The sequence below is a fragment of the Didymosphaeria variabile genome (assembly GCF_027946475.1).
Source record: "Didymosphaeria variabile strain IMI 356815 chromosome Unknown scaffold_10, whole genome shotgun sequence".
NCBI lineage: Eukaryota > Fungi > Ascomycota > Dothideomycetes > Pleosporales > Didymosphaeriaceae > Didymosphaeria > Didymosphaeria variabile.
Window position 1 is genome coordinate 482,354 of NW_026611629.1, and position 27,640 is coordinate 509,993.

At 40.6% G+C, this 27,640-nt stretch overlaps 3 protein-coding genes across 3 annotated transcripts; 2 read left to right on the plus strand and 1 right to left on the minus strand.

The window, feature by feature from the left end:
* Window positions 1–14,143: 14,143 nt before the first annotated feature.
* N0V89_012204 (uncharacterized protein) lies at window positions 14,144–16,024 on the minus strand (the record flags this gene model as incomplete). Its single annotated transcript, XM_056220927.1, has 3 exons — window positions 14,144–15,090; window positions 15,137–15,750; window positions 15,804–16,024. The coding sequence occupies 3 exons, from the start codon at window positions 16,022–16,024 to the stop codon at window positions 14,144–14,146; spliced, it is 1,782 nt and encodes a 593-aa protein (XP_056064914.1).
* A 6,725-nt stretch (window positions 16,025–22,749) lies between these two features.
* Window positions 22,750–23,562, plus strand: N0V89_012205 (uncharacterized protein; the record flags this gene model as incomplete). Its single annotated transcript, XM_056220928.1, has 1 exon — window positions 22,750–23,562. One exon carries the CDS (start codon window positions 22,750–22,752, stop codon window positions 23,560–23,562), a length of 813 nt encoding a protein of 270 aa, XP_056064915.1.
* A 1,422-nt stretch (window positions 23,563–24,984) lies between these two features.
* On the plus strand, window positions 24,985–27,070 carry N0V89_012206 (uncharacterized protein; the record flags this gene model as incomplete). Its single annotated transcript, XM_056220929.1, has 5 exons — window positions 24,985–25,343; window positions 25,402–25,591; window positions 25,713–26,521; window positions 26,665–26,861; window positions 26,910–27,070. 5 exons carry the CDS (start codon window positions 24,985–24,987, stop codon window positions 27,068–27,070), a joined length of 1,716 nt encoding a protein of 571 aa, XP_056064916.1.
* Window positions 27,071–27,640: the final 570 nt, after the last annotated feature.

A 27,640-nucleotide genomic window follows, 5' to 3' on the forward strand; every position in this document is an offset into this window, starting at 1 on the left:
CTAGTTTTAATTATTAATAAGATAAACTATAGTAGCGTTATTAATAATAGTACTTTTAGAGAGAAGGTAAGGAGTATTATAAGTATAATAATATACTAGGTAATCCTTATTAATTATACTTAGAAAATCCTCTAGGTTAATTAAAATAGTAACTACTAATCTAGGAAACTAAGATCTCTTAGAGGTAGTAATTATTATAGCTAGTATTTTAGTTTTCTAGCCTATTAAATTAATCTTAGAGCGTAGGCTATTCTATTTAAATAGCTTAAAATACTTAAGAATCTTAGTATACTTATTCTTAGTTAGCGTAATTAGTAGGAATCCTTTAGGGTATACTCTAGTAATTACTATTTAGAGCCTTTAGTAAGTAATTAGCTCCTAGTAGTAATTCTAAGTCTTATAAAGATAAGAATAGCCCTTTTTTAGATTATTTAGCTTCTTTTTTAAGGTATTTTTCTTCTTATTACTATTTAATCCCTAGCTACCTAGTATTATAAATACTCTAGAGCTCTTTCTATTAATAATAGTTATTTTATATACCTATAAGAGTATTAAAAATACCCTACTAATTTCTTCTAGGAAGTTAATTTTTTATCTAAGGGTTTCCTACTTAATTACTTTCTACTTCTTAGCTTTACCCTAGTTAGGAGTAATCTTTATAGTAATTATATTAAGAAAATTATATATTATAAGTATTTCTTTAATATTTTTAATTCTATAAGTAAGTACTTTATAGGTCTAAACCTAGATCTAGGCCTATAGGACTACATAGGACACTTATAATAAGAGAGAACCTTTTTCTATTTCTTTTTATATATTTTTTATTCCCTTTTATACCTTTTCTATACTAACGCAGCACTAACTAATAGTAAATTAAATACTAATATACCTCCTTAATACCTTATAGTATGCCTAGCACTTTCTAATAGTAACTTAATCTCTCTAAATAGACTAATAGTATCTCCTATACCTTTTATTCTTACCTACTAATACCTTATAACCTAAGTAATATACTCTAGTACTCTTAACTATATCTACTATATTATTATTAATAGCCTCTATATACTTATTTATACAAATTCCCGTAATAGCTCCTCTACGTTAATAAGCCACTTTAGCTTTATAGTCTTATATATAATTACCTATACTATAAAGCTAGGCTCGCCTATTATTCTACTTAGAATAAAGTCCTTAATCTTCTCCTACTAAGTAGTAATAAACTTTCTATTCTTAGACCCCTACTATAGAGACTTACTTATATATCCTATATATATATAACTAGTTAGTAATATATTACGCAGTAATAGTATACTTAACTTACTAATAAGATCTATAAATATATTCTCTAGAACTATAAGCTTTAGTATTCTTACTTTAGGCGTAAGGTTAGGCTATTAGAGCCTAATATTATATATAATGCTCCTAAGCTTCCTATAGAGGTGGTAGTCTATTAAGTCTACTTAGTTAATAGAGATAAATTCTTTACTAGTATAGGCTAGGTTAAATCTACTACCTAGAATTAGTTATCTAGTTACTATATTTAGTTATAGATAGAATAGAATATCTAGAGGTACTTATAGTATCTTAAGCCTTTTCTACTTATCTATCTTATAAGTTAATTCCTAATAACTAGATTTTACTACTATTAAGGCGCTTAGTAAATGCCTTTCTTATTTCTATTTATAATCTTAATATTATAAGGCCTCTTTATAATAGTATACTTTGTATTAGGTGCGAATAAGGAGTAGCTATAACTTAGTTACCTAGTATAGTAGAGAAACCTCTAAGCTAGTAAGCCTTAGTATTTAGGTTAGCTTTAGTAACTTACCTTAGTAAGCTAGAACCTTATAAAATATACCTTTCTTATTTCTTTCTCTTTTCTTATCTTATTATATATAAAACATAACAAAGAGCTATTTATAGTTAATATATAGTACTAACTAGCTATTTCTTTACTATTAGGTAGTTGTAATAGTAGCTTTATTATAAAAAAAAAAAAAAAAAAAAAAATAAAGAATCTACTAAGTAGTAAACTACTTAAAAATATTACTATTTTACTAATAAGCTTTTTTAAGGTAGTTCTAATATTTAGATCTAATAAGGGTTATTATACTTATATTTATTAGAGCTAGGTCCTATTTAAGCTTTTAAATTAAGCTTTAAAGCGTTAGTTACTCTATTTTAAAAAAGGTATTTATTACTACTTCTATAAGATTAAGTAAAATAGTCTTATTTACCTAGTTTTAGAGATTTATAATTTTTACACTTTTAGCCTACTAGTCTAAGAATACTACTTAATATTTTATAATCTTAATTCTATAGTTTTCTCTATACTTTTTATAGTCTTTAATAGATTAATTATACTTCTCCTATTTCTAAATAGTTAATAGCTCTAGTTATGTAAGCAACTTAGAATTAGGGGGAGGTATAGGTTACTTTAGTTTTATTTAATTAATTAGTTTTACGTTAGGAGCATTTGGATTAATTTTACCCTAAATTTCTTTATGTTAGGATCTAGACCTAAGCGAGGATTAGGACCTTATTTTATATTATAATAATGCTTACCATTAGCTTACCTAGGTAGAGTATACATTTTAACTATACCACTAGGCGCTAAAGGATGTTACGTAACTAATAGTTAATAAGTAATAGTTAACTATTAGACACGTAACTAATAGTTAATAAGTAATAGTTAATAAGTAATAGTTAACTACTGCCTAAGCTAAGTATATAGGAGCGTAAATATAGAGATCCTATACTTATATTTAACCTAAGTTTTAATCTATTATTTAGATTTACTTAGGCCTCCCTTATTAACTTATTATACTTTATAAAATACTTCTATATTAATAAGAACCCTTTCTCCTCCCTCTATAAGTCTTACCTAAGAACTAACCTTAACCTATTTAGGATTAGCTACCCTCTCTAGATTTAATATCTTAAACACCCTTAATATAACTATAAGAACTCCTACTTCTTCTATAGCTTTAGATAATATTACTATTACTCTAATAGGTAACTCTAAGAGTAAAATATATAAACCTAATTTATATTATAGTAATAGAAAGTATACTAATATCTAGCTTCTTTAGTTAGACCTCTATTTCTTTAAATTTAATAAATAACCTAAAGATAAATAAAAGGTTATCTATTAGGATCCAAGGTCCAACAGATAGCAGAACAACCTATTATATAGCAAGAGCCTCTAAGCGAGCACATATACACCACAGGCAATGCCTATTTAGGAGTTAGGGCGCTTTAAGAAGGTCATGTAACTACTCTCTAGTAAGCGCTCTTTAGAGAGCGCTCCCTAGTAAGCGCTCTCTAGTAAGCGGCTGCATATAACTAAGTATATAGGAACAGAAGAATTACCTTAACTCTTATATTTAACCTAAATTTTAATCTATTATTTAGATTTACTTAGGCCTTCCTTATTAACTCATTACACTTCGCAAGATACTTCTATATTAATAAGAACCCCTTCTTCCTTCCCTTAGTAAGTCTTGCCTAAGAACCAACCTTAACCCATTTAGGACTAGCTACCCTTTCTGGATTTAACATTATCTTTATAGCTACTTATATATAAGGTAATACTAGAGAATAGATTTAACCCTATATAACTAAGTATCTAGAAATAGACTATAATAATAAAGATAAGGAATATATAAATAACTATATAGATATAGTTAATATTATTAAAGATTATACTAACTTTAAGAAATATCTTAAATAGATATTTAGAATTACTAATAAGGTACCTATTATAGTATAAAATATCTAAACTATCCTATAATAATAATTAGTAGCTAAGTATATAGTAGAGTTCTATAAGAACGCTATATAACTTAAGTAGAATAATAAGTTACTAATAATAATATATAAATAAGGTCTTAAGAAACCTCTATAAGAAGAACTTCTACGTAGTAGAGTAATTATTAGAACCCTTAATAAATTATATAATAAATTAATTAGGATTAATAGAGAATAGTTTACACTATAATAGGAATTTTAATATAACCTAAGAAATATTAATTTTAGATAACTAGTACCTATAGTCTATAGGGTACTACTAAAAGGACTTTAACGCTAATTATAAAACTCTTATAGATACTAACTAATAGAAGATATCTAGTTTAACTACTTAGGTAAAGGAAAAGAAAAAGGACTAGGCTTTTATAAGCCTAATATATATATCTTAGATAGAACCTAATAATAGAGGACTAAGACTTATATATATTTTATATATAGTAAACTAGGCTATATTACTAGGAACTATAGATCTAAGAATAAAGTTATTAGATAGTTAAACGTACTTACTACCCTAATAAAGGAAATTAAGGATAAAGAATAGACTATTATAGATACTATTAGTAACCTTACACTTAATAATAAATTAGAATTAGAGTTATTAGTTAACTTATAACTCTATAAGAATATAGAGGAAGAATAATCTAAGGTAAGTAAAGAGGTTATTAAATAAATACTAATATCTTACCTATAGTTTAAAAGTAAAGAAGTAATCTTTACTAATAGAATAAATATATAGAAATACTTAGATAAACTACTAATCTAACTATAAAATAGAGATATATTATTATTACCTATAATAATCTTACTATTATTCTCTATACCACTAGAAGCTTATAACTAACACTAATTAGAAATTATTATAAAGAAAGATAGATAATAGGTAGATTATAGATATATATAATAAGACCCTAGTAAAGACTTCTATAATAAGAACCTAGATTATTTACTAAAGTACTACCTAGACCACTAAAACCTATAGTACTTAAATATCTAATAGACTATATATAAATATAACTAGTGCCTAATCTACTATAGAGCTAAGGAGCTATATAGAGGTAAATAACTATAGTATAAGTAATAATACTACTAGGAATAGTATAATTACCTAATTAATAAATATAATAAATATTTATAGAATAAGCAAGAAAGGCTATACTTCCTAAATATAAATAATATATAGAATATAGTAACTAGCACACTCTATAATAGAATATATACCTAGGATAGATAGTAAACTTACTTAAATATTAACTATAGTAGGCACTAGGATAATAAATATATCTATAGATTTAGTAAGAACCCTAACTAACTAAGAATAGTTATTAATATTTATATAAAAATAAGTATAGTATAGAAAGGTGAAGCTTCTAAAGAAAAACTATAGTAGAAAGATAACTATAGTAAAAGAAGAGAAGGGTAGAAATAAAAGAAATAATAATAAGGAAATATAGACTATCTAGCTTCTAAGAAGAATAGTTCTTTTTTAAACTAAATTCTAGCCTAAAAGGCCTAAAAAACCCTTAAAAACTAATAGATAGGTAAGAAGACGCCTTTAGAGAATTAAATACTATTAATAGTAGAGTATTAATTAAGCTACTAGTTTAGCTTAATAAAATATAAATTAAGGTACTACTAGATTTAGGCATATTAGAAAACTTTATATCCTAAGAAATAGTACTATAAGTAGGTCTCTAGCTAATACTTAAGGATAAAGCCTATTCTATCTATATTATAAATAGAAGCTAAATACTAAATATACTATATATTACTTATAAAGTTACTACTATACTTTAGATCTAGGATTATAGAGAGATAATTATACTTAATATACTAGATAGATCTAGGTATAATATTATATTAGGATTACCCTAGTTAAGGAAGTATAACTTATATATTAATTAGGGTTTAAGAATACTATCCTTAGAATACTATAAATATGTATTATAAGCTAAGCCTATATAATAATAGAGATTAATAGTAGATAAGAGTACTATTAATAATATAGACTTATAATAGAAAGTTAAAAAATAGAATTTATCCTTAGTAGATACTAGTAGAAACTACTAGGTTATAAAGTATAAAAAGAAGAATAATAGTATACCCTTAGAAGTACTAAGAGAGTATAAAGTATAGATATATATATTTATAGAAAAGAAAGAAAAAGTAAACCTACTAGAATATTAACCCTAGGATTATATAATTAACTTAGAAGAAGGGAAGACGCTACCCTTTAGACTACTATATAGTAAGATAGAAGAAGAACTCTATAAAGAATATAAATTTATTAAGATAAACCTAGTAAAAGGATATATTAGACTATTAAAATTACTAGTAGTAAGTCCTTTTATATTTATTAAAAAGAAGGATAGATTAGATAGACTATATATTAACTACTAAGTAATTAATAATATAATAATTAAGAATAGATACCTATTATCTAATATCTTAGAGCTTAGAGATAGACTCTTATAAGTAAAAGTCTTTATAATAATAGACTTATAAAATAGATACTATCTAATTAGAATAAAAAAGGTAAAGAATAGAAAATAGTATTTTAATTATACTATAGACTTTTTAAGTACCTAGTAATACCTTTTAGACTTACTAATATACTAGTAACCTTTTAAGTACTTATTAATAATATACTCTATAAATATTTAGATATATTTATTATTATATATATAGATAATATTCTTATCTTCTCTAAAAATAAATCTAACTATACTAAATATATATAGATAGTACTAAAAGTACTAGATAAGGTATACTTAAGGATTAAACTTAAGAAATACTAATTTAATATTAAATAACTTAAATTTCTTAGATATATTATTACTACTAAAGGAATTAAGATAGCACTAAGTAAAGTAGAAAGTATTAGAAATTAGCCTATACTAAAAACTATAAAAATATCTAAGAATTCTTAGGATTCTATAGATTTAATTAATAATTTATTAAAGATTATATAAAGGTTATAATACTATTAATAAACCTTACTAGAAAGAATACGCCTTTTAAATAGATAGATAAGTATAGAATGTTATTCTAACTCCTTAAAATAGTATATATTATAGAACTAGTTCTTATTTACTTTAGGAATAATAAACCACTATAATTTAAAACTAATATAAGTAATCTTACACTAGAGCATACGCAAAGTAAGAATAAAATAGTAAATAGCACCTAATAGCCTACTACTTATATAAGTTTAATAACGTAGAAACATAATATAATATATATAATAAGGAACTCTATACTATTATTAAAGCCTTAAAACACTAGAGAATCTACGCTCTTAGTTATTTAACACTAGAAATCTATATAGATTATAAGAACCTACTAAAGTTTATAATAATAAAAGAACTAATACTATAATAATAAAGATAGTTATAGACCACTAGATAGTATAAATTTAAGATTATCTATATAGTAGAAAAGAAAATAGATAAGTAGACATACTTAGTAGATAAAGTAATTTAGTAGAAGAAAAGTTAAGACCTACTTAGTAATTCTTTATAAAAATAAAGATAGATCTCTTAAACTAATAGTAGAACTTAATTAACTTTTAGTTATAAACTAAGAAGTACTAAAAACTATAAACTAAGATTATTAAATAATACTATAATAACCCTATATACGGACACCTAGGTATTAAGAAAATAATAGAACTTATATAAAGAAATTATATATTTAAGGGAATAAAGGAAGCTGTAATAGGCTATATCTAAAAATATATAGAATACTAAAAGAATAAACATAGTATATATCTTAAGTATAGAGAAATACAACTAATTAGAATACTAATAGCACCTTTTAAAGACATTACTATAGACTTTATTATAGGAATACTAGACTTAATTAACCTAACTATAAAAACCTCGTATAATAGCATTTTTATAATTATATATTAATTTATAGGCTATGTTAAATTAATTCTATATCTAAAGAATATAATAGCTAAAGAGCTAGCTTACCTCTTTTAAGATAAGTAGGTTAGATACTATATTATTCTAAAGATAATTATTAGTAATAGAAATAAACTCTTTATATTAAACTTCTAGATAATATTTATAGTACTTATTAGAATAAAATAAAAACTATCTATAGTATATTATCTACAAACGGATAGAAAAATAGAAAGAATAAATTAAACTATAGAAATATATCTATAAATATACTATAATAAATAGAAAAATAACTAGGTTTTACTACTACCTATAGCATAATTAGTATATAATAATAAGGTATTAATAGTAATAAAGTAAACACCTTACTATACTATATATAGAAAATATCTAAATCTCTTTAACTAATAACTACTAATAAATATTAACATAAAAGAAGCTATAGATATAGTAGATAATATAAAGAAAATATATAATAAACTTTAAGAAAACCTTAAGAAAGCTTAATAGTAAGTAATTTCCTATATAAACTAAAAATAAAAAATAGCACCTTAGCTAAAGAAGGGAGATAAAGCATATCTACTTATAAAATCTTTAAACTTAGAAAAGAAAACATAAGAAACTAGATTATATTAAAGTTAGACTATTTTATATTTCTAAATAAATATTACTAGTAAACTATAGATTAGAATTACTACTAGATATAAAGATATACCTAGTATTCTATATATTACTATTAGAACTAGTAGACCCTAAGACACTAGTTAAAACTACTTTCTATTATAAAGCTAAGAAAGAAACTAAATTTAAAGTAGAAAATATTATATATAAAAGAATCTATAAAGGAATCTAATAGTACCTTATTAAGTAGAAAGGATACCTAGATAGTAAAAATACTTAGAAACCTAGAAGTAACCTAGATAACTATTAATAAATAATTAAAAGGTATAAATAAAAGTCTTTAAAACCTATTATATAATAAGAAGTGTAAATATACTAGGAGCTAGAAATAGGTAAGAATACTCTACTATTAATAAAATCTATTATTAACTATATAGTAGGAGAAAACCTAACTAAGGTATTAGTAAAGATATAGTCTAAAGAGGCTATATTTATCTCTTTACCCTTCTTAGCTAGCTTATTTACTAGGTATAAAACCTTCTTATATATATACTTTTTAGCCTATACTAGTACTCTCTTATTTTATAATAACTAAGTAATTATAGTTACTAGTTTCTTTTTATTATCTTTAACCTTTTTCTTATACTCTTTATAAGTCTTATCTAAAAAAGACTAGAATATATTTATATATAGCTTTCTAACGTAAATATACTTAGTATACTTTAGACTAGAATTAGGTATAATATAATATAGAATACTTTCTATAGTATACCTAATATAGGGGGTTTCTATAGTTATATTAGCTCTAAGGATTTTATTATATAAATAGAGTTAATAGGAGTAGAAGTTAGAAGGTATTATAGCTACCTACTAGATTAATAGATATAGGGCTTACGCTTATATAATAGTAACTAAGGGATACGTAATTTAAGGATAAATCTATAAAAGAGGGGGATAATATTAGGATCTAGACTTAAGTAATAGTTAGAACCTTATTTTATATTATAATAATACTTACTATTAGCTTACCTAAGTAGAGTATATATTTTAACTATACTACTAGGCGCTAAAGGATATTACGTAACTAATAGTTAATAAGTAATAGTTAATAAGTAATAGTTAACTACTACCTAAGCTAAGTATATAAAAGCGTAAATATAGAGACTCTATACTTATATTTAACCTAAGTTTTAATCTATTATTTAGATTTACTTAGGCCTCCCTTATTAACTTATTATATTTTATAAAATACTTCTATATTAATAAGAACTCTTTCTCCTTCCTCTATAAGTCTTATCTAAGAACTAACCTTAACCTATTTAGGATTAGCTACCCTCTCTAGATTTAACACTTTAGTACTAGTAATAATCTTAAAATAGTTATACTAGTAAGACTAGTTAGATAATCCCCTAAGTAGGTATTACTCTAGCTAGGCTTTTACTATTATAATAGAGTAATTAATTTTTTAAATTAATTTCTAGATAGGTAAAGTGGTTTTACTAAGTATTTTTAAAGAAAAGTATATAGAGAGAAGTATTCTATTTTACTTTTAAAGCGCTAGGCTTATAACTATTAAGGAAAATAAGCTTAATAAATAAGCTAATTAATTAGAATTACTATATAAGAGATTATGCTAGATTAGTAGTATATATAAGCGCTTATAACCTAAAATAGTAATCTTAACATTACGAGGCCTCTTTGTAATAGTATGCTTAGTATTAGGTGCGAATAAGGAGCAGCTGCGACTTAGTTACCTAGTGCGGCGGAGAAACCTCTAAGCTAGTAAGTCTTAGTATTTAGGTTAGCTTTAGTAACTTACCTTAGTAAGCTAGAACCTTATAAAATACACCTTTCTTATTTCTTTCTCTTTTCTTATCTTATTATGTATAGAACATAATAAAGAGCTATTTATAGTTAATATATAGTACTAACTAGCTATTTCTTTACTATTAGGTAGTTGCAATAGTAGCTTTATTATAAAAAAAAAAAAAAAAAAAAAAAACCTAAAATAGGCCCTTACTTATACTAAGGATTCTTATGTAATTAATTTAATTAATTATATATATGCTACTTTAGCCAGTCTTCGTCTTATAATTACTTAAGTAAGGCTTAGTTATTTTTAAGGCTTTTACTTTAACATCTTCTAAATAGACTATTTAACTAAAGAATATCTATTTATTAATAAATAGGGTTTTAAGTTAATATCTAGTAATATAGTACTAATATATATTTAACTATAATATCTATTAATTAAATAATATATTATGTATATATTACTAGGAGGGGTTTTATAGTAGGAAGATTTAACATCTAAAACTAGATGTTATTCCTAAGTACTCTAAACTAAGAAGGTAACTAAGGGTGGCCTATATATAGGCTAGACTAGAAAAAGTAATTATATAGCTTACGTAGTACTTCTATAAAGGCTAAGAATTCTAATAATAGAGAGTGGCCTAGAGACCTTAACTATAACTATAACCTTAGGGATAGTTATTAAGAGAAAGCGTTAGGGGGGCTCTATTAGAAAAGAATAAGTATTTATAAATAAATTATAGCTATCTATAATGCTTTCTCTCCTATTATTCTTATTCTTTAATCTATTAATTATTAAATCCTTTAATTACAACGTATTCTAACTAAAGTAAAGGCACTTACTATACCTAATCTTAGTATACTATAGTTCTTTATCCTCTATTAAATAATATTAATTCTATTTATAATATCTATTATCTCTACACTTCTAGAGACATATATATAAGGTTAACATATACTAGTTATATTTATATAATATTATTATTAAATAACCTGGCCATACTCTATAGGCAAGCTGCTTAATCCCCCCTACTACGCGCTACAGTAGATCTATATACTGCATTTAGAGAGCCTACACACTCACCTAATCCGCATTACTCACTGTAGGGATCTTCATAAGGTGTTGAAACCATTCAGCAGAATCTTACCATCTGGATGCTCTAGCCAAATACGAAGCCGAAGGTATCCGCACACCGACACATCTCATATTTTATGGCATAGAAGCTTTCTACAGCAGAATGTGTCACCTTCTTCCCCTATCATGTCTCTGGGCCGACGCTGGACATTAGAGCTTTCTACGAAGATATATTCGTACTTAACAGTGCTGATGGGGATATGAGAGAACAAGGTGATTAAAATGCCCTAGTCCCCGTATACCCGCGCAGTAATGAGAATGAGCTCTAACAGACCGGTCCAATAGTAAAAAGTACATCTTGCGTTCTCGATCGATAGCACAAGATCATGTTCTGACGATAATAAGCACGCAAATGTTCCAACACACGCAGGGCATGAGAGACGCCAAGCGTTATTTTATTCCACCTAAGGCTACCTGGTAGTTCATACGACGAAAATACAATAAAACGTTTTCCTAGCTATCAATGATCATTGCCGATTCCTTGAACGAAGCTGACCAATATGTGATCCACACGCGGAACTTTTAGTGGCTGAAACCAAAGTTCACTTTGGCGGCAGCGCTGGCGAGGGCAGACAAAGAGCCCTGAAGGGTGCTGACTGCATCCGCGAAGCCACTGGTGCCGGTAGCCTGCAAGCCGTTCACAAGTGTCGTGATGGGAATGACGCTAGCTTGAGCAGATGCCAACGCAGCTGCAATTGCCGCTGCTAGAATGGACGTCTCGGAGTCGGAAAATAGGATAAGCTCTATGATTGCAATTAATGATCGACTCCATTCTCGAAGCTACAGTGAACGACTTACGATTCTGGACCTTGGAAATAGTGGCTTTTATAACAGCCGCGAGCCTCACGATTCCATCGGCTTGGGCATTGATTCTGTCTTTGATGTTAGTAGAGCTGTGATGTTACATCCCTAAATTTGCGTACGAACCCCGCGATAAGATTGGCTTGCTGTGCAGCAAGGTTCTGCTGGTTGACTGAGAAAGCAAGCGAGCAGACCTTCACCTCGATATCAGTCGTAGTGCTCCAGAAAGTATTGGTGATATTCTGTAAGGCTTTGGCTACGTCTACGGAAGGGATCCGTGTGCCTGCGCCTGCGTTTGCACCTGCACTGGCACCGAGGTTGGCATTCACCAAGTCTGTGAGGCATCAACTAAGGTCTGCAGTGGCTACTATTATATCTCTCACCGATATAATTAGCCTGGAGCGATACACCTTGAGCGCTGGCCAAAAGGGAGCTAGCGATGGAGTTGAATCCATTGCCAGAAGTGACATCGGAGTTTCCCTGAATCGGGAGAATCGTCGCCGTAGGGTAGGACGGCGTGATTGAGGTTAACTGCGCAGCAGTAAGAGCAAGAGGAAGAAGAAAGATAGACTGATAGAAATGCATCTTGAATGTGTGTTCTTGGTGTAGCGAGAGAAAGCTTCGGTCTTCTTCGTCTCAGTTACTAAACACTCGTTGCAGAAAACATAATTTATATCAAAGCAGATCATCGTCATAGTTCCATCTTCACCCGATGTAGTAAAAATTTCCTGAAAATCTTTAGATTCCAACGGACCGGTTGTAGGTTGCAACTGGGCCTGGAGCAGATTGCCACTTGGTATGTTAGCAACATGGAATGTACAACGCCAATTGTCGAGATGGACATTGTAACCTAGGAGAAGACTCCGGGAACGGTATTGCCACAATTCATGACATCTTCCTATAAGGTGACAATCAATTGCCAGATTGATATAAGGTGTCATGGTCTTTCTTCGCGATATTTCTGAACTTGAGCCCTTACTAATGGTGTAATAGGATGGACAGTCAGCCCGGTGTCTTTTGGTGATTTCGTTAATAAGCTGGCATAAGTATTGAAAAGTCTATACTCCTCCCAAAGCTTGATTTACAATCTTTGGGGTTCTTCCATACGTTTACGTCACTTTCCAAGGGCCTGGCCTGAACCTGTGGCCTTTGAATACCTTGACACCGCGCCTATGGAGGTTTGAAATACTAGAATGTTGCGGTATCGTCCACAAATCACCATAGACAGAGGATAACGTGCTACTCGCAATGGCCATATTGGGCCGTCACGGTTGCTTGGCATGAGATCATAACATTCTAGTACCACAGACCCCTTCTGGCGGGCTACTGCTGTACCCACATTTCCCGAATGCCGCCGGGAACCTTTCAGTCGGGTTGCTCTATTTATTTCATCGGTTTCTTGCGGAATGGCATTCCATGAAGAATGATTTCGTACAAATGGCAGAGAATTTCGACTGTCTCAAGCGGCGTTTGAAGCATGTCAATGGTGAGTTGGAAGCCGCGACTCTCTCCGAGCGCGAAACACTGCTGTTCGAAAGCATAAGCGTATCAAGACTAAGGAGCATAAGGGTCCTGCTAGATAGCAGGAACAACGATCGCATTGTAAGTTAATTAAGTGCTGTACTAAGTCCTATAATTGTACGTAACAGTAGTCTTTGCTATTAGCCCAAGAGGGAATGTCATCAAGGCACATAACTTGGCTGAAAAGCTAATGGGTCAACGCTAGATGACCTTGCAGGCAAGCAACTAGTAAAGCAAATCCAGCATAGTGAAACCACAGTATGCGGTCAGGTAGACCCCGTGGTGTTGCCATATTCGAGCTCTTAGCGGGTAGTTATTTGGGTGCTTCTGTTTGGTAGCAGAAGGTGTTCGCCCTATAATTAAGGGCTAGATGCTTATGCTTAGACTGATAGTAATCTTTTGATTTACTTGGTATATTACTACTTTTCTGGCTAGTTTAATCTCTACATCAGTAACTAATACTTCTCTTACGCTATCGTGTCCTTACTAAAAGTATGCCACACTGTTTATGAAGTTTCGCATCTATTTACAATGATACTTAGAATACCATGCCCTTGGTCTGCTTGCCACGCTCTTCTTCTACCCTCTTCACGTTAATGTTCTTCCAGAACCAGATAGACGCGATGCATAGCGGAATAAAGCAAGAACCAGCGATGACCATGAGACGCTCGGTATGGGCAAAGGCACCAACAACAGCATCGCGCTCAGGCGTGCCATCAGCGAAGCTCATCTGTACCAAGATGTCGCCAAAGATCTCCGCGGTGCGGTTCTTAGATCCTTCTGGCAGGCGGCTGTATAGTTGCTGTGGTAGAGTACTAGTCCACAGGGCACCCGAGATGGAAAACCCAATCGAAGAGCCGAAGCCGCCAAAAAGACCCCAAAGGGCATTTACCACGGCAATCTGCTGGTGGGTAACGGGTGCCATGACAGCTAGCTGACCGCATGTCGCAAAGATACCCGTGCCGAGACCGACGAGTATTTGCATGAACGCGAGAACACCAGGATTTGTATCTGGCGAACGCAGTGGGATGAGCAATGCAGTGCCCAGGAGAGTTATTGGTACACCGGTCATCGCAATCCATTTGAAGTTACCAGTACCACTAATAAGCCATCCAATAAAGGGCCCAAAGACTGATGAGGTGAGCGAGAAGGCATTCAGGATGTAGTTGGCGTTCTCGATGGACAGACGGTGGACGACTTGTAAGTATGTGCCGTAGTATCCGTTCCAACAGAATACCGACAGGAACATGACACCATACAAGACGCAAGATCCTACGATGGTAGGGTCCTTGAGGTACTTCCACGGTAGGAATGGGACAGGTGCCACGTATCGTTCATACACAACGAAGGTGGGAAACAGGAGGATGCCTAGTACGACCATGGCGATGATGTAACCGGTCTTCCATCCGTTGGGCGCGTAATTATTGAGGGTGAATGGGAGCATGAAAAGGCAGAACGCGAACATCAGAAGCAAGATGCCAAAAACTGAGATCATTAGTGGAAGTCATTGCACAGAATGTACGGTACTTACTGTCAAATTCAATGAAGTAGTAAGCAAGTGACTGGAACACATTGCGGCCGGACCGTTGCCTCCGAGCCAAACCGGCCTGGCGAGCCTTTCGGTACATGAAAACCATGACACCCATGGCTGGCAGACTGCAGGCAACCAGGATGATCGCGAAAGCACCGAATGCCCATCGAAAATTGACGTATTGTAGGAAGGCCGCTGCGACGCGCGGAGCAGTGAAAGTAGCGACGATGCGTGGGGTACCGTTAATTCCAAAGATTATCATACGATTCTTGAGAGATGTCATGTCAGCGCACATAACATCAACCACATAAATGACCCCTATGTGACCGGTCCAGTACAACACATGGGCTGCGATGTACGTCTCCATGTTCTGACAGACAGCTTTCATGATCATGCCAACGACGGCGATTATAAGCATGAATACGAAACCCTCCACACGTCCCCAGATATCGATAGCCTTGGCTGTCGCGAGAGGAATGCAGCCTCCCAAGGCGGTAGAGATAACGCTGCCGACATTGAGCAGTCCATGTTTATCGAAGGACGAGGTTATGTAGGGATTGAGGGCCGTGTCGACGTAGTTCTGGAACATGTCGACAAAGTGAATGAGGTAAAGTCTAGGTTCCGTTAGCATCTTCAAAGGCTCAACGGTAGAGGATCATCCGCGTACAGGATAAACATGCTGATGAGAGTAGTTTTGCTCCATATGGCCGTGATAGCTCGCACACGCTCGACACCTTGCTGGAATTCTTCGGACCTGTCGTCGTCTCGCACCTCACTACCATCGGAGGGTGCAATAACGTCGGCATGACCATTCTTTTCAACGTCGACCATGGGTGTGATGCGTTCGATAGCAGCTGTCGGCTGAGGTCCTTCGACCGTGAGGCTCATGGTGAGCGAAGGCGAAAGTGCTTGGCTGACTACTGCAGGGCAAGATGATATTCCAGGATGGAGCGCAAGGGCAGAGAGCTTGTCTAACAGGTCTATATATGCATTTATCCATCCACGCAAACGCGCAATGTGAAAATTCTGCCCCTGGCATTGCTCCGAAAGCGGGGCCAAGGAATTAGAGGAGAGAAACGCACCATAGGCTCTTCGGGTCTGATGAGACTTTGAGATGGTGGTGTGCCCAGGAGGATCGATGATCTGATAAGATGCGCTGCCGAGACACTGGTGGAATTGATTGATCAGATAAGAACAATCTCCGCGACCAGATCCAATGAAGACGACTACAAAACCGGGGCTGCGTGCCGCCGTGCGGACACTCGACCGCGACGAGCAAGCCAAGAATGGGGCAGACGGGTAGAGGCTTGGCTAGTGGCGTACGAGAGGAAAAGGGCAGTGAAGGGTTCGGCAGCGGCTCGTACTCGATGTGATGAACGTGGCCAGGCGCTGTGCCCCATGCATGTGGATAAGCGGAATCGCACACGTCGAATCGACCAAGCTCTAGCCTCTGTTACCTTGCGAGTGGCTTCCGCTACGTGCGTTGTCGTGCGCAATCGGATAGTCTTCGTGTTGGCAATGTCTCCGTCGCGCATAGCTCTTGCTTGAAGGGTCGTCGGATTCTATTGATGTGGGCAAGACCTACAATAGGTACTTGGACCCCCCGATCATTCATAGCCCCCACATGCGCACAACGACTTCTGACACACCGGAACTACCATGGTCACCAACACCATTCCCAGAGCACAATAATGGCGCGAACGCCGTGTAGCTAATTCCGGTTCGGGCGGCTCTTGCCGGATGGTAGCATCGACAATGCTTCTGGGCTTGTTATGCGCTGCCGTGGGGCGAAGTGCAGGTATGCCGCGTTGAAACGTAATGGTTTTGCGTTATGGAAGGCTCCATTGGCTACGCCTCGGCTTTTCGCGCTGTTCTTTTACGAGCGAGGACCAGGGCTCAAGATGATATTGTATGGTTATGGTGATCAACGTCGTACAGCTTGACCTGAGTCTTGCATGTTCGACTGCAGGGATGCTGGAAAGAACGTTCGCGACATGAGGGCATTGGCGCTTGGAATGCCAGCCTAGAAAGCTTAATGGCGGAGCGTATGCACACATGTTCCTGGTAGCCGGGTGCTTATCCGATGGTAGGGGCCGAGAAACCTTTGCGGTTTATATAGATCTTCAAGAACCAATATCGCATGTAAAAGGGTATGACTACCATCTAGACATATACTACTGGTCACTGTGAAGCTCTTACTGCTTCGACCTGGAGGATTTCTGAGCAACTGCGCTACGTATATATCTGGTTTCTACACCTGAGTTATCTAGTTTTACACTTTTAAATGTTGGTCGCAAAATGGCTGGTAAGCACCCTGCGGACCGTTCCGGTATAGACAAAGCCGTCAACATTACCTCTACCATTCTAACGACCTTTTTTTTGTGTGTGGAGAGACTGATTGTCCGCTTCAGGATAGATAGGCGACTAGGTTAGGCTAAAATGGCTTCCTCGGGTTCGTGTTAAGCCGACAATCTTAGTTGGGATGATAACTGGATCATACTCGCTCTTGTATGCGGTACTTTCCCGTCGACACAAAGATTTGACTCGCTTACCAATAGCCTTAGCTCTCCGCTGGGATAGGCCATGGCTGAGCACTTGCAACCCTCTGTAGGGGTGAGGGGAAGCCTGAACGTAGACACCAACATTGATAACAAAGCAAGAGTTCTACTTCTTACCTTTTTGGTGGAGCCTAAGAATTTACGCTTTCGGGTTAGCTAAGCTGTCTATCTGCACATTCCTCCTTGGTTGAACCTTCCTCGCGCCTATTGATGGTTCGTGCACAATTATGTGCTGATCGTATTGATCTGCAACTTCACGCTTCCAATGCTGTCTCACTGGGCATCTTGTCGGCCAGTACAGGCAAGCTGGGACGTCAGGATCTAAAATCCCGACTGTTGGCCTGTCAGATTCAAGACGACAGTGACACAGGTATAACCACAGCGGCCCGGACTTGCTCTGTTTCGCAGCACCCATAGTCCATTTGCGAACAATTCCTCATAGTTGATACACTCGGTGGGGTTTGCGATTAGTATCTCTAATAATGACTATCTATGCCACCAAATGACCATGGGAGGGGACATCACACGATGTCCTGCCCAATGAAGAATTCGTAGAGGAGACAAATGGGAAAATTCATTCACGTAACAACAGGGCCAGTCAAAAGCTAAGATGACAGAGTGCCGGAGCTTGGGAAGGACGGAAGAAGGAAGCTTGCAAGCGATGGTTACAGTTGAATAACTGCGAGCAACACTTGGCAGTTGGAAGCTTTCGAGGCGGTATATATATGTCTTGTCTGTGGGATATGTATAGAGGCTTGAATGTGTCTTATGCATCATTAGTTGAGTGCAAGTGAATGCAAACGCCACGGTATCAGTACAAAATTGCAGATACACACACGAATTTGAGCTATCACACACTTTCGAGATCTTCTCAAACGCAAGTTGCCAGATGGCGTTGTAGATGGTGCGTTTACTTTCCAATCTAACATCTGCGGCGATATTGTACGCCGCAATCCTAATTCTCACGCCAAACAGGGCTTGCAGGGTTGGGCGACGAGTCACAGAATAATACGGACTTAGTTGACCCACGAGTATTCTTCCGGCAGGTCAGGCTTATCATTGATGGCAACTACACGCTCGTCATTGCGAGATCCTTTGTTGCTCCTTCTCTCCTCTCTGACCCACTTGCTGCTCTCCACGACTCACCAAAGTGCCACTGTACGATCGGCAACGGCACCAAAACCATCACTACAAGCCCTAATGCTAAAAATGTTGGCCCGCTTCTGATCCAATCTATGATCCTCTGCACGACGGCAACACCAATAGCAGCGAAGACGGAGCGCACAAGGTTGCTTGCAGTCGACGCTGCGCCAGAGCCATCATTCGGCCACAGATCCGACATTAGTGTTTGTTGTATGCCGCAAATCGTGTGTACTGCCGCTGCGATAAGAAATTGCAGAAATAATGGTATACATATCCAGCCACCTAGAGATGTCAGACTGGGATATGCGAGCGTATATCCGTAGAACGCAAGTGAAATGACCAGAATGATCGTGAAAATCGGGAGGCGCTTGAGGCGCACATGCTCGAGTGGGAAATCGAGTGGTATCGAGTGCCGAGGGAGGTTGGCATTTGAGGGTAGAAAATGTGTGTGTTTGTAAGCCGAGAATGCGCGATTGAGATCGTTGTCCAGCAAGTTGCCAATGAGTGCTGAGCCTGCGATAGCTCCGATAAAGTTAGGCACAAAGGCCAGGCCGACAAGAGCTTCGTTGATGCCAAAAGCCATTTGAAAAAGTGTAGTGGTGCTGACTGTGACCATCATCCATATCATGAAGATTATGCTGTTGAATATGAGGCTCACAAGTACTCCACGTTCTTTTAAGAGGTACAGTGGTTCGAGAAACTTCGTCTTCAGGATGACAGGTCTCGCAGCAGGCTCCAGGCTTTCATTCACGTGCGCGGGTCTTCCAAAAACCCTGCATTTCCACACCAATGGCTGATTTATGTTAACCAGAGGAAGGCTACCGTTGCCTGCAACACTCCGAAGCGTCTCCGGCAATAGAAACGCGAGTGCTACAAGTACTGTTGTCGATAATGCGAAAAGGAAGACAAATAGACATCTGAAGTCTGTCCAGGTGGAGAGAAGTCCACCGAGTATCGGTGACAGAAGCAAGGTTCCGTTACGGACGCCTTGAAAGAAGCAGTGGAATTGGTCGCGTTCGGTTGGTGTGGAAATGTCGCGAATGATGCAATAACCGACGGATACCGTGGAGGCAATGCTGCCCGCCTGTGTTATGCGAAAAAACAGCAGGACCGCATAAGATGGTGAGAAACTCAAGGCAATGCAAGAGGTAACGTAGAGAGAAAATGCGGCGAGGTAGACGGATCGGCGCCCGAAGCTATCAGAGAGAGGACCCCAAAGCAGTGGTGCAATTCCTTGCATCATCAAATACACCATGATTGTCAGGTTGATAGCTTCAGCACTGACTTTCAAATCCTTGATATCGTTAGCAACAGTTTTTCGAGCTATCGTGGTACTCATACTGTAGCAAATCGTCCCAGAGCCGGCAGGTACATGTTCAGCGTGAGCATTGGGAAAGAGCCGGCCGCACCCGCAATTACCACCAGTGTCCACTTTTCTTTCGAAGTATACACATGGTACGGCTCTTCGATCTTATCCTCGCTAATCGGGTTATGTTCTCCATCTCGTACCGATCCGATTGCCTTCCCAATCGTCCCTTCCGACGACCTCCGATACTCAACGAAACTCTGCCGCTTTGTAAATGCCGGTTGCGTATCATCCAGAGTTTGTGTGAAGTCGAAACCGGAATCGCGAGAATTCTCAGGGTCGAATTGGTGTCGGAACGAAAACATGCGAATATTCGAGCTGCCCATTGCATAAATTCCAGATCCAATCTCGCGCCACCCTTCCAACGTCGTGAATCGTTTCGTTATACGTCGCCCAATCACTGATGTTGTGCTGCCTCGAATGGAAGGTTCATACAGCGAACCCATCTCCACGATGACGTTGATGTAGAACGAAGGGAGGATGTAAGCCTGAGGATGCAAGCATACTAAGAGGAAAAGTGGTGCCTACGACTTTCAAATCATGCCACAAACCAAGGTAAACCGTGACTCCGCGCGAGACTGATGCTTTCATTTTGTTAGATGGCGGCGTTATTGATCGCTGATGTGCGAAACAGTGCGTGTTTGATGTGTAGGGCGGGCATGAAGATAGCCGAGCATTTAGCATGTTGGAACGTCGCATCATGTCAGATCTGACGAACATCGAATCGCACGACCCGAGGCACCACAATGCGCCGCTAGTCTTGCTGAATGAGGTATCCGCAAGTAAGGGTTTGTCTAATCCGCCGATGCCGAAGAGTATGGAGAAGGATGTGGAGACACGAGAGGAGATTACTCCTCGCGTTGCCCAAAATGGCAAATGAGATTGACAAGACCAAGAGAGCACATAGGACGACTCCGATGAACCTACGGTATTGAAAAGCCGCCAAGATCACATTCCATGAAGGTAGCAAGACAAAATGCGTTAGATCACGGATACCTCTATGGCGGAAGGAATGTCTGCGGACATCCAATGGCCGAGTCTCCTCGACCACTTCGATCACGGGTCCCATAGAGTTCGGCAACGACAAGGTCGAATGCGGACATGCACCTCCTGGTAGGACTGGTAGGCTCAGGGCAAAGCAACGACGTTTGACAGGGGTCCAGCTATCGAAGGCTCGACGCTGCCCAAACATATGCCGTGGACACCCGATTAGAAGGTCCCACCAGCCGTGGCGCAGGCATGGTGGGGATTCTAGGTTGTGCGAGCGAGAGCGCCACGGTGTCGAGGGTGATACTATACGACGACAATATGGACAACAGGCGACGAAGAGGTGCCACCTGGGCTTACAGCAGATTTGACGGCATAAGCTGATTGCACCCCTGCCCTCATAATCCGCATCATAAGCTCGCATGACTGAGTAAGTACTGCACACTCGGTATGTGATCGTCTGCACCGGCCCGGGCTCCAGGCGCACGGGTACGAGCGCCGGCGTGTATGGGTGGGCGAGGCATGTACGTGTTGGGCTTGTTCTGTCCAAGGTGATGCACCGGTGCACGCATGGCATGCTGACGGGCGTTGGCAAGGCAATCTGATCTGAGTCAGCGGCATGTAGGAAACCTTAAGTGGACGACGAGTTGTGCTGCGCGTTTGGCGACGAGCTGTCAGCGGCCCCATGGTCGTGCTGCAGCTCCGGCGTGGCGGGGCTGCCGGTGTTCGGCTGTTGCTCTGCCGACATACACGGGCCGCGGCCGGCGAGATGGGATGGGGCGTGGCATGGCAGCGAGGGCCAACAGGCAAGCCGGGCAGCGTGGTGTTGAGGTCTGCGGGGGCTCTACGAGTATGTATGTGTGCGTGGGTGCACAGCGGCGTGAGCGGCGACGACGCGGGCCGAGAAGCTCTGGAGTGCGGGCCGGTTCGGGGGCCCAGCGCAGGCCAATGGCAGGCTGCATTGGGGGTCGGAGGACGGCGCGCTGCCGTGCACATCTGTGGCTTGCTCCCCTGGCGGGCGGTCTGGTCTGGCGTCGCGCGCGGGCAGGTCGCATCTCCACCGAAAGGAACGGCGCCTGGAAGCGTCGGCCCGCCGTCGAGGCCGTGGTCGCAGTCGTATTCGTGGTGTGGGCGTGGACAGACACACTGTAAGCGCTCGACGCGGGCGACAGCAGAGACAGGCCCAGCCAAGCGGCGCGCTCTGATTGGCCGGGGAGCGCACCTCCTGCAGCCGGTCCTGCTGCTGCGCTTGGCGGGAGCGCCTTCTGAGGAAACGGAAACGTGCAAAATCTCCACGTCCCGCATTCGCATGTTTTGAGATGTGATGCCGGCTTGCGCAGCGCTGCATTCTGACGCTTCTTGACGGCCGCCCTCCCCACGACTCGACTCGACGGCCGCGCTGCTGCTGCTGCTGTCCGCCTTGCCTTCGGCACCACGACCGACCGACCCTCCTCACCCCCTCCCACCACCACCGCCCGACGAGCCTCCTTCGTCTTCCCCAGGACGCGACCCAGCACGCTCCCGGCGACTGCCCTGCACCCCCAGGCCCGGGGCCCCCAATGGCCGCGCTGAAGAGCGACCCCGACCGCCAGCATGCAAAGACGGACGCCGACGCCCCTGCCGCCGCCGCTTCCTCGCCCCTGGCCCGCGTCATGCGCGAGTTCGAAGACCTCGTGCTGCGCTTCGAGGCGGGGCTTCTGCGCTCGCTGGAGCCTGACCACCGCGGGCGGCGTGACCATGTGAGGCGAGAGGCGTGCAGGCTCGCGGTCGCCGAGCTCGGCACCAGGTACACGAAACTGCAGATCCGCCGCTCGCTGAGCGCCGCTGAAGCTCAGGGACGGCGTGTCGAGCAGCTGCTGCACGCCGCCCTCGACGCAGGCAGCGCCGACGACGACGCCGCCGACGACCTGCGCGGCATCCACCATGGTTACTTCCGCCTGTATTCGACCGAGCTGTTCGACATGCTTGGCCAGCCCGTCGACTTACGCCTAGGAACCGTGCGATTCCACCACTGCCACGCCAGACCCCCGCACACGGCGCGCGAGCCCGACCACGGCCCTGTGTCGCTCGAGCTGGCCCTGGGCTCGTCCTTTTTCGTTGCCGACGCTCTCGAGACACTGCCCTTCCACGCCTTCAAAGTGCCCCAGACGCCCTCCCTGCAGAACCGCGGCATCCTCAGCAGGAAGCCCGACGACCACGGCGCATTCCCAGGCTACGACTCCTGGCTGCTGTTCACCTTCCTCGGCAACGGCTGCCTGAAGCTCGAAGTCCCCATTGAGATGTGCGCCGATGTTTACGGCGGTCCCCTCAGAGGACGAGAAAACGAAGAGGTACACTTCTGGGGCGTCTTTGTTGATGACGACGCACCGTAGCGCTTGCTTGTTGAACACTGCCTTTTGCGCGTAGACGGTCTTGCTTACGGAGTTTGGCGCATAGCTGACGTGCAGGCTGGATGGTTCTGGTTGCCGGCCTGCCCAGCACGAGACTCGATTCTGCGAGGGCTACGATCTTATGACTCTAACGACTTTTCTTGCTTCATCCAATTCCTCTTCTAATATCCGGAACTTGCCGGGGGCGTTTTCAGCCTTTCACCACACCATTTACTTTTACATATACTGCGACAAGCACCTTTAGTCTTGTCTTTCAAATTCGTGCCTTCTACTGTTCTACGGGCGGCCGCATGTGTTTTTTTATTTACATTGGTTATCGAAAAAGGTGTAAGGTTGAGAGACTTAGAGGGGAATGTCACGCGGACAGAGGTACATCCCAGTCGGTAGATGAAGCATCAAGAGCCGCACTCACTGTGGTCGCAAATCCAAATCTCCTTCCGTGCCACCCTTGCATGGTGACTCGCCAAAAGCTTTGGTCCCTGCATTGGATGAGCAACGCCGCATCCAAGGTCTTGACATAGCATTGTATGTCACAATCATGTGCACCGTCTGATGACGAGTGTTTCTGACTAGCGCTGCCCTTGAACGTGTGACAATCTTCGGGCTTGCTTTGGGACCCTGTTAGCGATTCATCTGCATAGAGTGTGAAAACACAGTCATATCTTCAGCATACTTGCTAGGGTCGCCTTCAGTGAGGCCCAAACCGTCGGCACTAGTAAACACGTCCTCCAAGCGCTTCTTGTGCACAATTCCTCGAACGTGAGCTCTCTGTTCCGCTGGCGCCCCGCCCTCTTTGCTCTGTTCCTTGCTTGCATCTTGGTCTGCTGCTCGGCACGCTTGGCCTACTGTCCCCGCTGTTCTCGTTGATTTAAACTATCGATGTCGGTCCGGGACGTATCTCGCCGTGTATATGTTCATAGCGGCGTCCACCATTATGAGCGGTAGCGATAACTCTGAGTCAGTTGCGATTGTGGTTTGGCGACTTGAAGTGAGCAATGGTGGCAGTAGCGTCATACCAAGTGAGTGAACCAATCTGTACCCCACCAAACGGGTGAAGGGCAAATCATGTAACATAGCTTGACGCGTTGGCCACTTGCTTCCGTGTAAACGTTCACTGGCTAACTGTTGCTAATGGTTCGTTAGCTGGTAAGCTCATTGTTGACCTCCATCCTGCCAGAGAAAGCAGTGGCGGCTGTTTGTGGGTCGTGTTGGTGTTGGAGATGTGGGGTCGTGTTCCGTCTTCTCCGCATTGTGGGGTAAGCTCAGGTACCGGCACCCTATCACCCCATTTGACCTGAAACGCCTCTAGCATCGATCCACAATCCCCAACGCAGATTGACCAGGTCATACAAGTCGGTTCTCTTTCCAACTCCTGTACATACCGCATGATCTCGTCACATCGCCATGTCATCCCTTCCGTCACCAGCGTACGTTAACGCAGAATATCAATCTACACACTACAATCTCTTCAAAGACTCCATCACAGTACCGTTGAAACGCGTACTGCCTCCGGGGGTCACACAGTATGCATTCGACGCCGCAATCATACAGTTTATGGCTGTAGTCGGGCACGAACAGGTACTTCTAGGTGATCAGTTAACAGAGTACATCGATCCCTATGAGTTATGGGAGGCAGAAGGCAAGCGCAAGATGCCCAGTGCCGCTGTGAGGCCAAGGAATGTTGAAGAACTGCGGCGCGTACTTGCTATATCTAATGAATATTCCATTCCGGTATGGACGTTTTCGAGAGGGAAGAATCTTGGGTCAGTTCACCCTCAGTCATCTCATAGCGCTAAGCGTTTGACCTGGAGCCTGGAACAGATATGGAGGCCCAGCACCGCGCGTCAATGGCTCCGTCGCCCTAGACCTCCACCGTATGGACAAGATCATCGAGGTCAACGATGGTTATGCCTATGCCGTGGTCGAGCCTGGTGTCACGTTTACTGAGCTCTACGAATACTGCGTCGCGCATAAGCTCAAGGTCTGGCCATCGGTCCCTTCACTGGGCTGGGTAAGCATTCCTGGGGGTACAAATTGGACTTGTCCTTCTGACAGAACAACGCGTTCTCGCCTATCCAAGACATGCACGAGGTGACAGTCCACTCGGTGTTGACTCACACTGATTCACATAGGGCTCCGTGGTCGGAAACACACTGGATCGCGGAACAGGCTTCACTCCTACCGCAACCCACCATCAGCATATCTGCGGAATTGAGGCCATGCTCGCCAACGGCGAGCTCGTACGAACGGGACAGTTCGCCGTCTCCGAGTCCCAATCGTCGCATCTGTCCAAATTCACATTCGGCCCGAGTATTGAAGGCTTGTTTCTGCAGTCAAACCTCGGTATCGTCACCAAGCTGGGTATATGGCTTACGCCAGCACCTCAAGCTTTTATGTCCTGCTCGTTCGATATGCCCGACTTTGATGACGTGGAAACCATCGTCGACGTGCTCGGTCCGCTCCGTCGCGATGGATTACTGCCTAACACCGTGTACGTGTCAAATCTGGTCGAATGGCTCGGAATGATGGGAAAGCGAGAAGAACTCTGGCCAGAAGCGGGTGCTATACCAGAATGGCGCTTGAAGCAACTCCAGGCGCAACTTGGTATCGGGTACTGGAACGCCAAGTTTGGGCTGTATGGAGCAAAAGAGGTGGTTCAGGCACACTTCGACAAGTTAAAGAAGATCGTGGCCAAGCAAGCGCCAAAGGGTCGCTTGAGTGGGGAGATGTTTTCGGCTGATGATGGGGGGACGCTGGATCCGGCGAGCGTTGCTGAGCCTCATGGAGGGTTCTTCGTCGGCGTGCCGAGCCTCTGGAGTTTGCCAATGGTCAAATTCAGGTTGCCTAAGGAAGGTGGAGGAATCGGGGCGCATTATGACTATAGTCCGATCATTCCTTCGAGTGGAAAGACCGTATTGGACTGGGTGAAAGTTGCGAAGAGGTATGTCATGCTTTCCACACTCTTTTCGCTTTCCACATCATGCAGTCAGCTACAGTGCCCAGGGCTTTGGTAGATGGTGTTTCTTCAGGATGAGCAATACAACAACCAGAGTTTTGACATGCAACTGTGCTAAGAGAATTTAGGATATGCGAGGCCGAGGGTTTTGATCTGTTCTGCGATTTCTTCATGCACGAACGACATGTCATCTTCGTCAACATGATGACTTTCGACAAGACGAACTTGGAGCATCGTCGGGCAGTACAGGCCATCTTCCTGAATCTGTTTGAAGAGGGCAAGAAGAGAGGCTTCAGCAAATACAGAAGTCACATCAACACCATGGGTGAGTCACAGCGCCAGACGAATCGTGCACTAAACTCATTTGTTGCAGACCTTGTTGCTTCGTTGTACGACTTTAATGACCATGCATATCGACGATTTGTAGAGACGATTAAGGATGCACTTGACCCCAACGGGATCCTGTCACCCGGTAAACAGGGGATCTGGCCGAAGCGCTTTCGCGAGAATGATAGATTGAAGGCACAGCTGTAAGAAGCCGTCCTACGTTGTACAGCAGAGGAGCGCTGCGTGAAGAGCTTGAACCGCATTGTACTGCGGCGGTATTTCCTGCGGCTCTCACAGGTTTGGAGGACGTGGGATTGGAGCATTTTTACTATCAAACTATCAAACTATCATCTCGCGTGCGCCACCGAACGCATTTACTCTTTCCATGCGCTCAAAGGGCCTCAAATGTTCTGGCATGGAGGCAATGATGTTCGTGTAAGCCGGCATGCATGTTGCAAGGTATGTGTGCCTGATGGGTGGGGCAAAGGCCCGTGCAGCCCTGGGGTCCACGGGTTGTATGCTCCACGGTGCTGGCGAGGAGTTCTCACCTTCATCTTCACATCGCGCCAGTGACCCACCCGGTCTCCCAACCCAGTCTTTGGCGCCCGTGGAACAGTATGTATGCGGGTTCCTGGTCGGGTGGCCTTGGGAAGGCCAGGGTGAAGGTGAAATCCATCATGTTCACCAAATGGGCAACTGCGTCGTTGACGCGACGACGCAACCTGCGTGCGCTTTCACCTGCGCGCCGCTCCAGTTTGTTTACGAGCCAACTTGTCT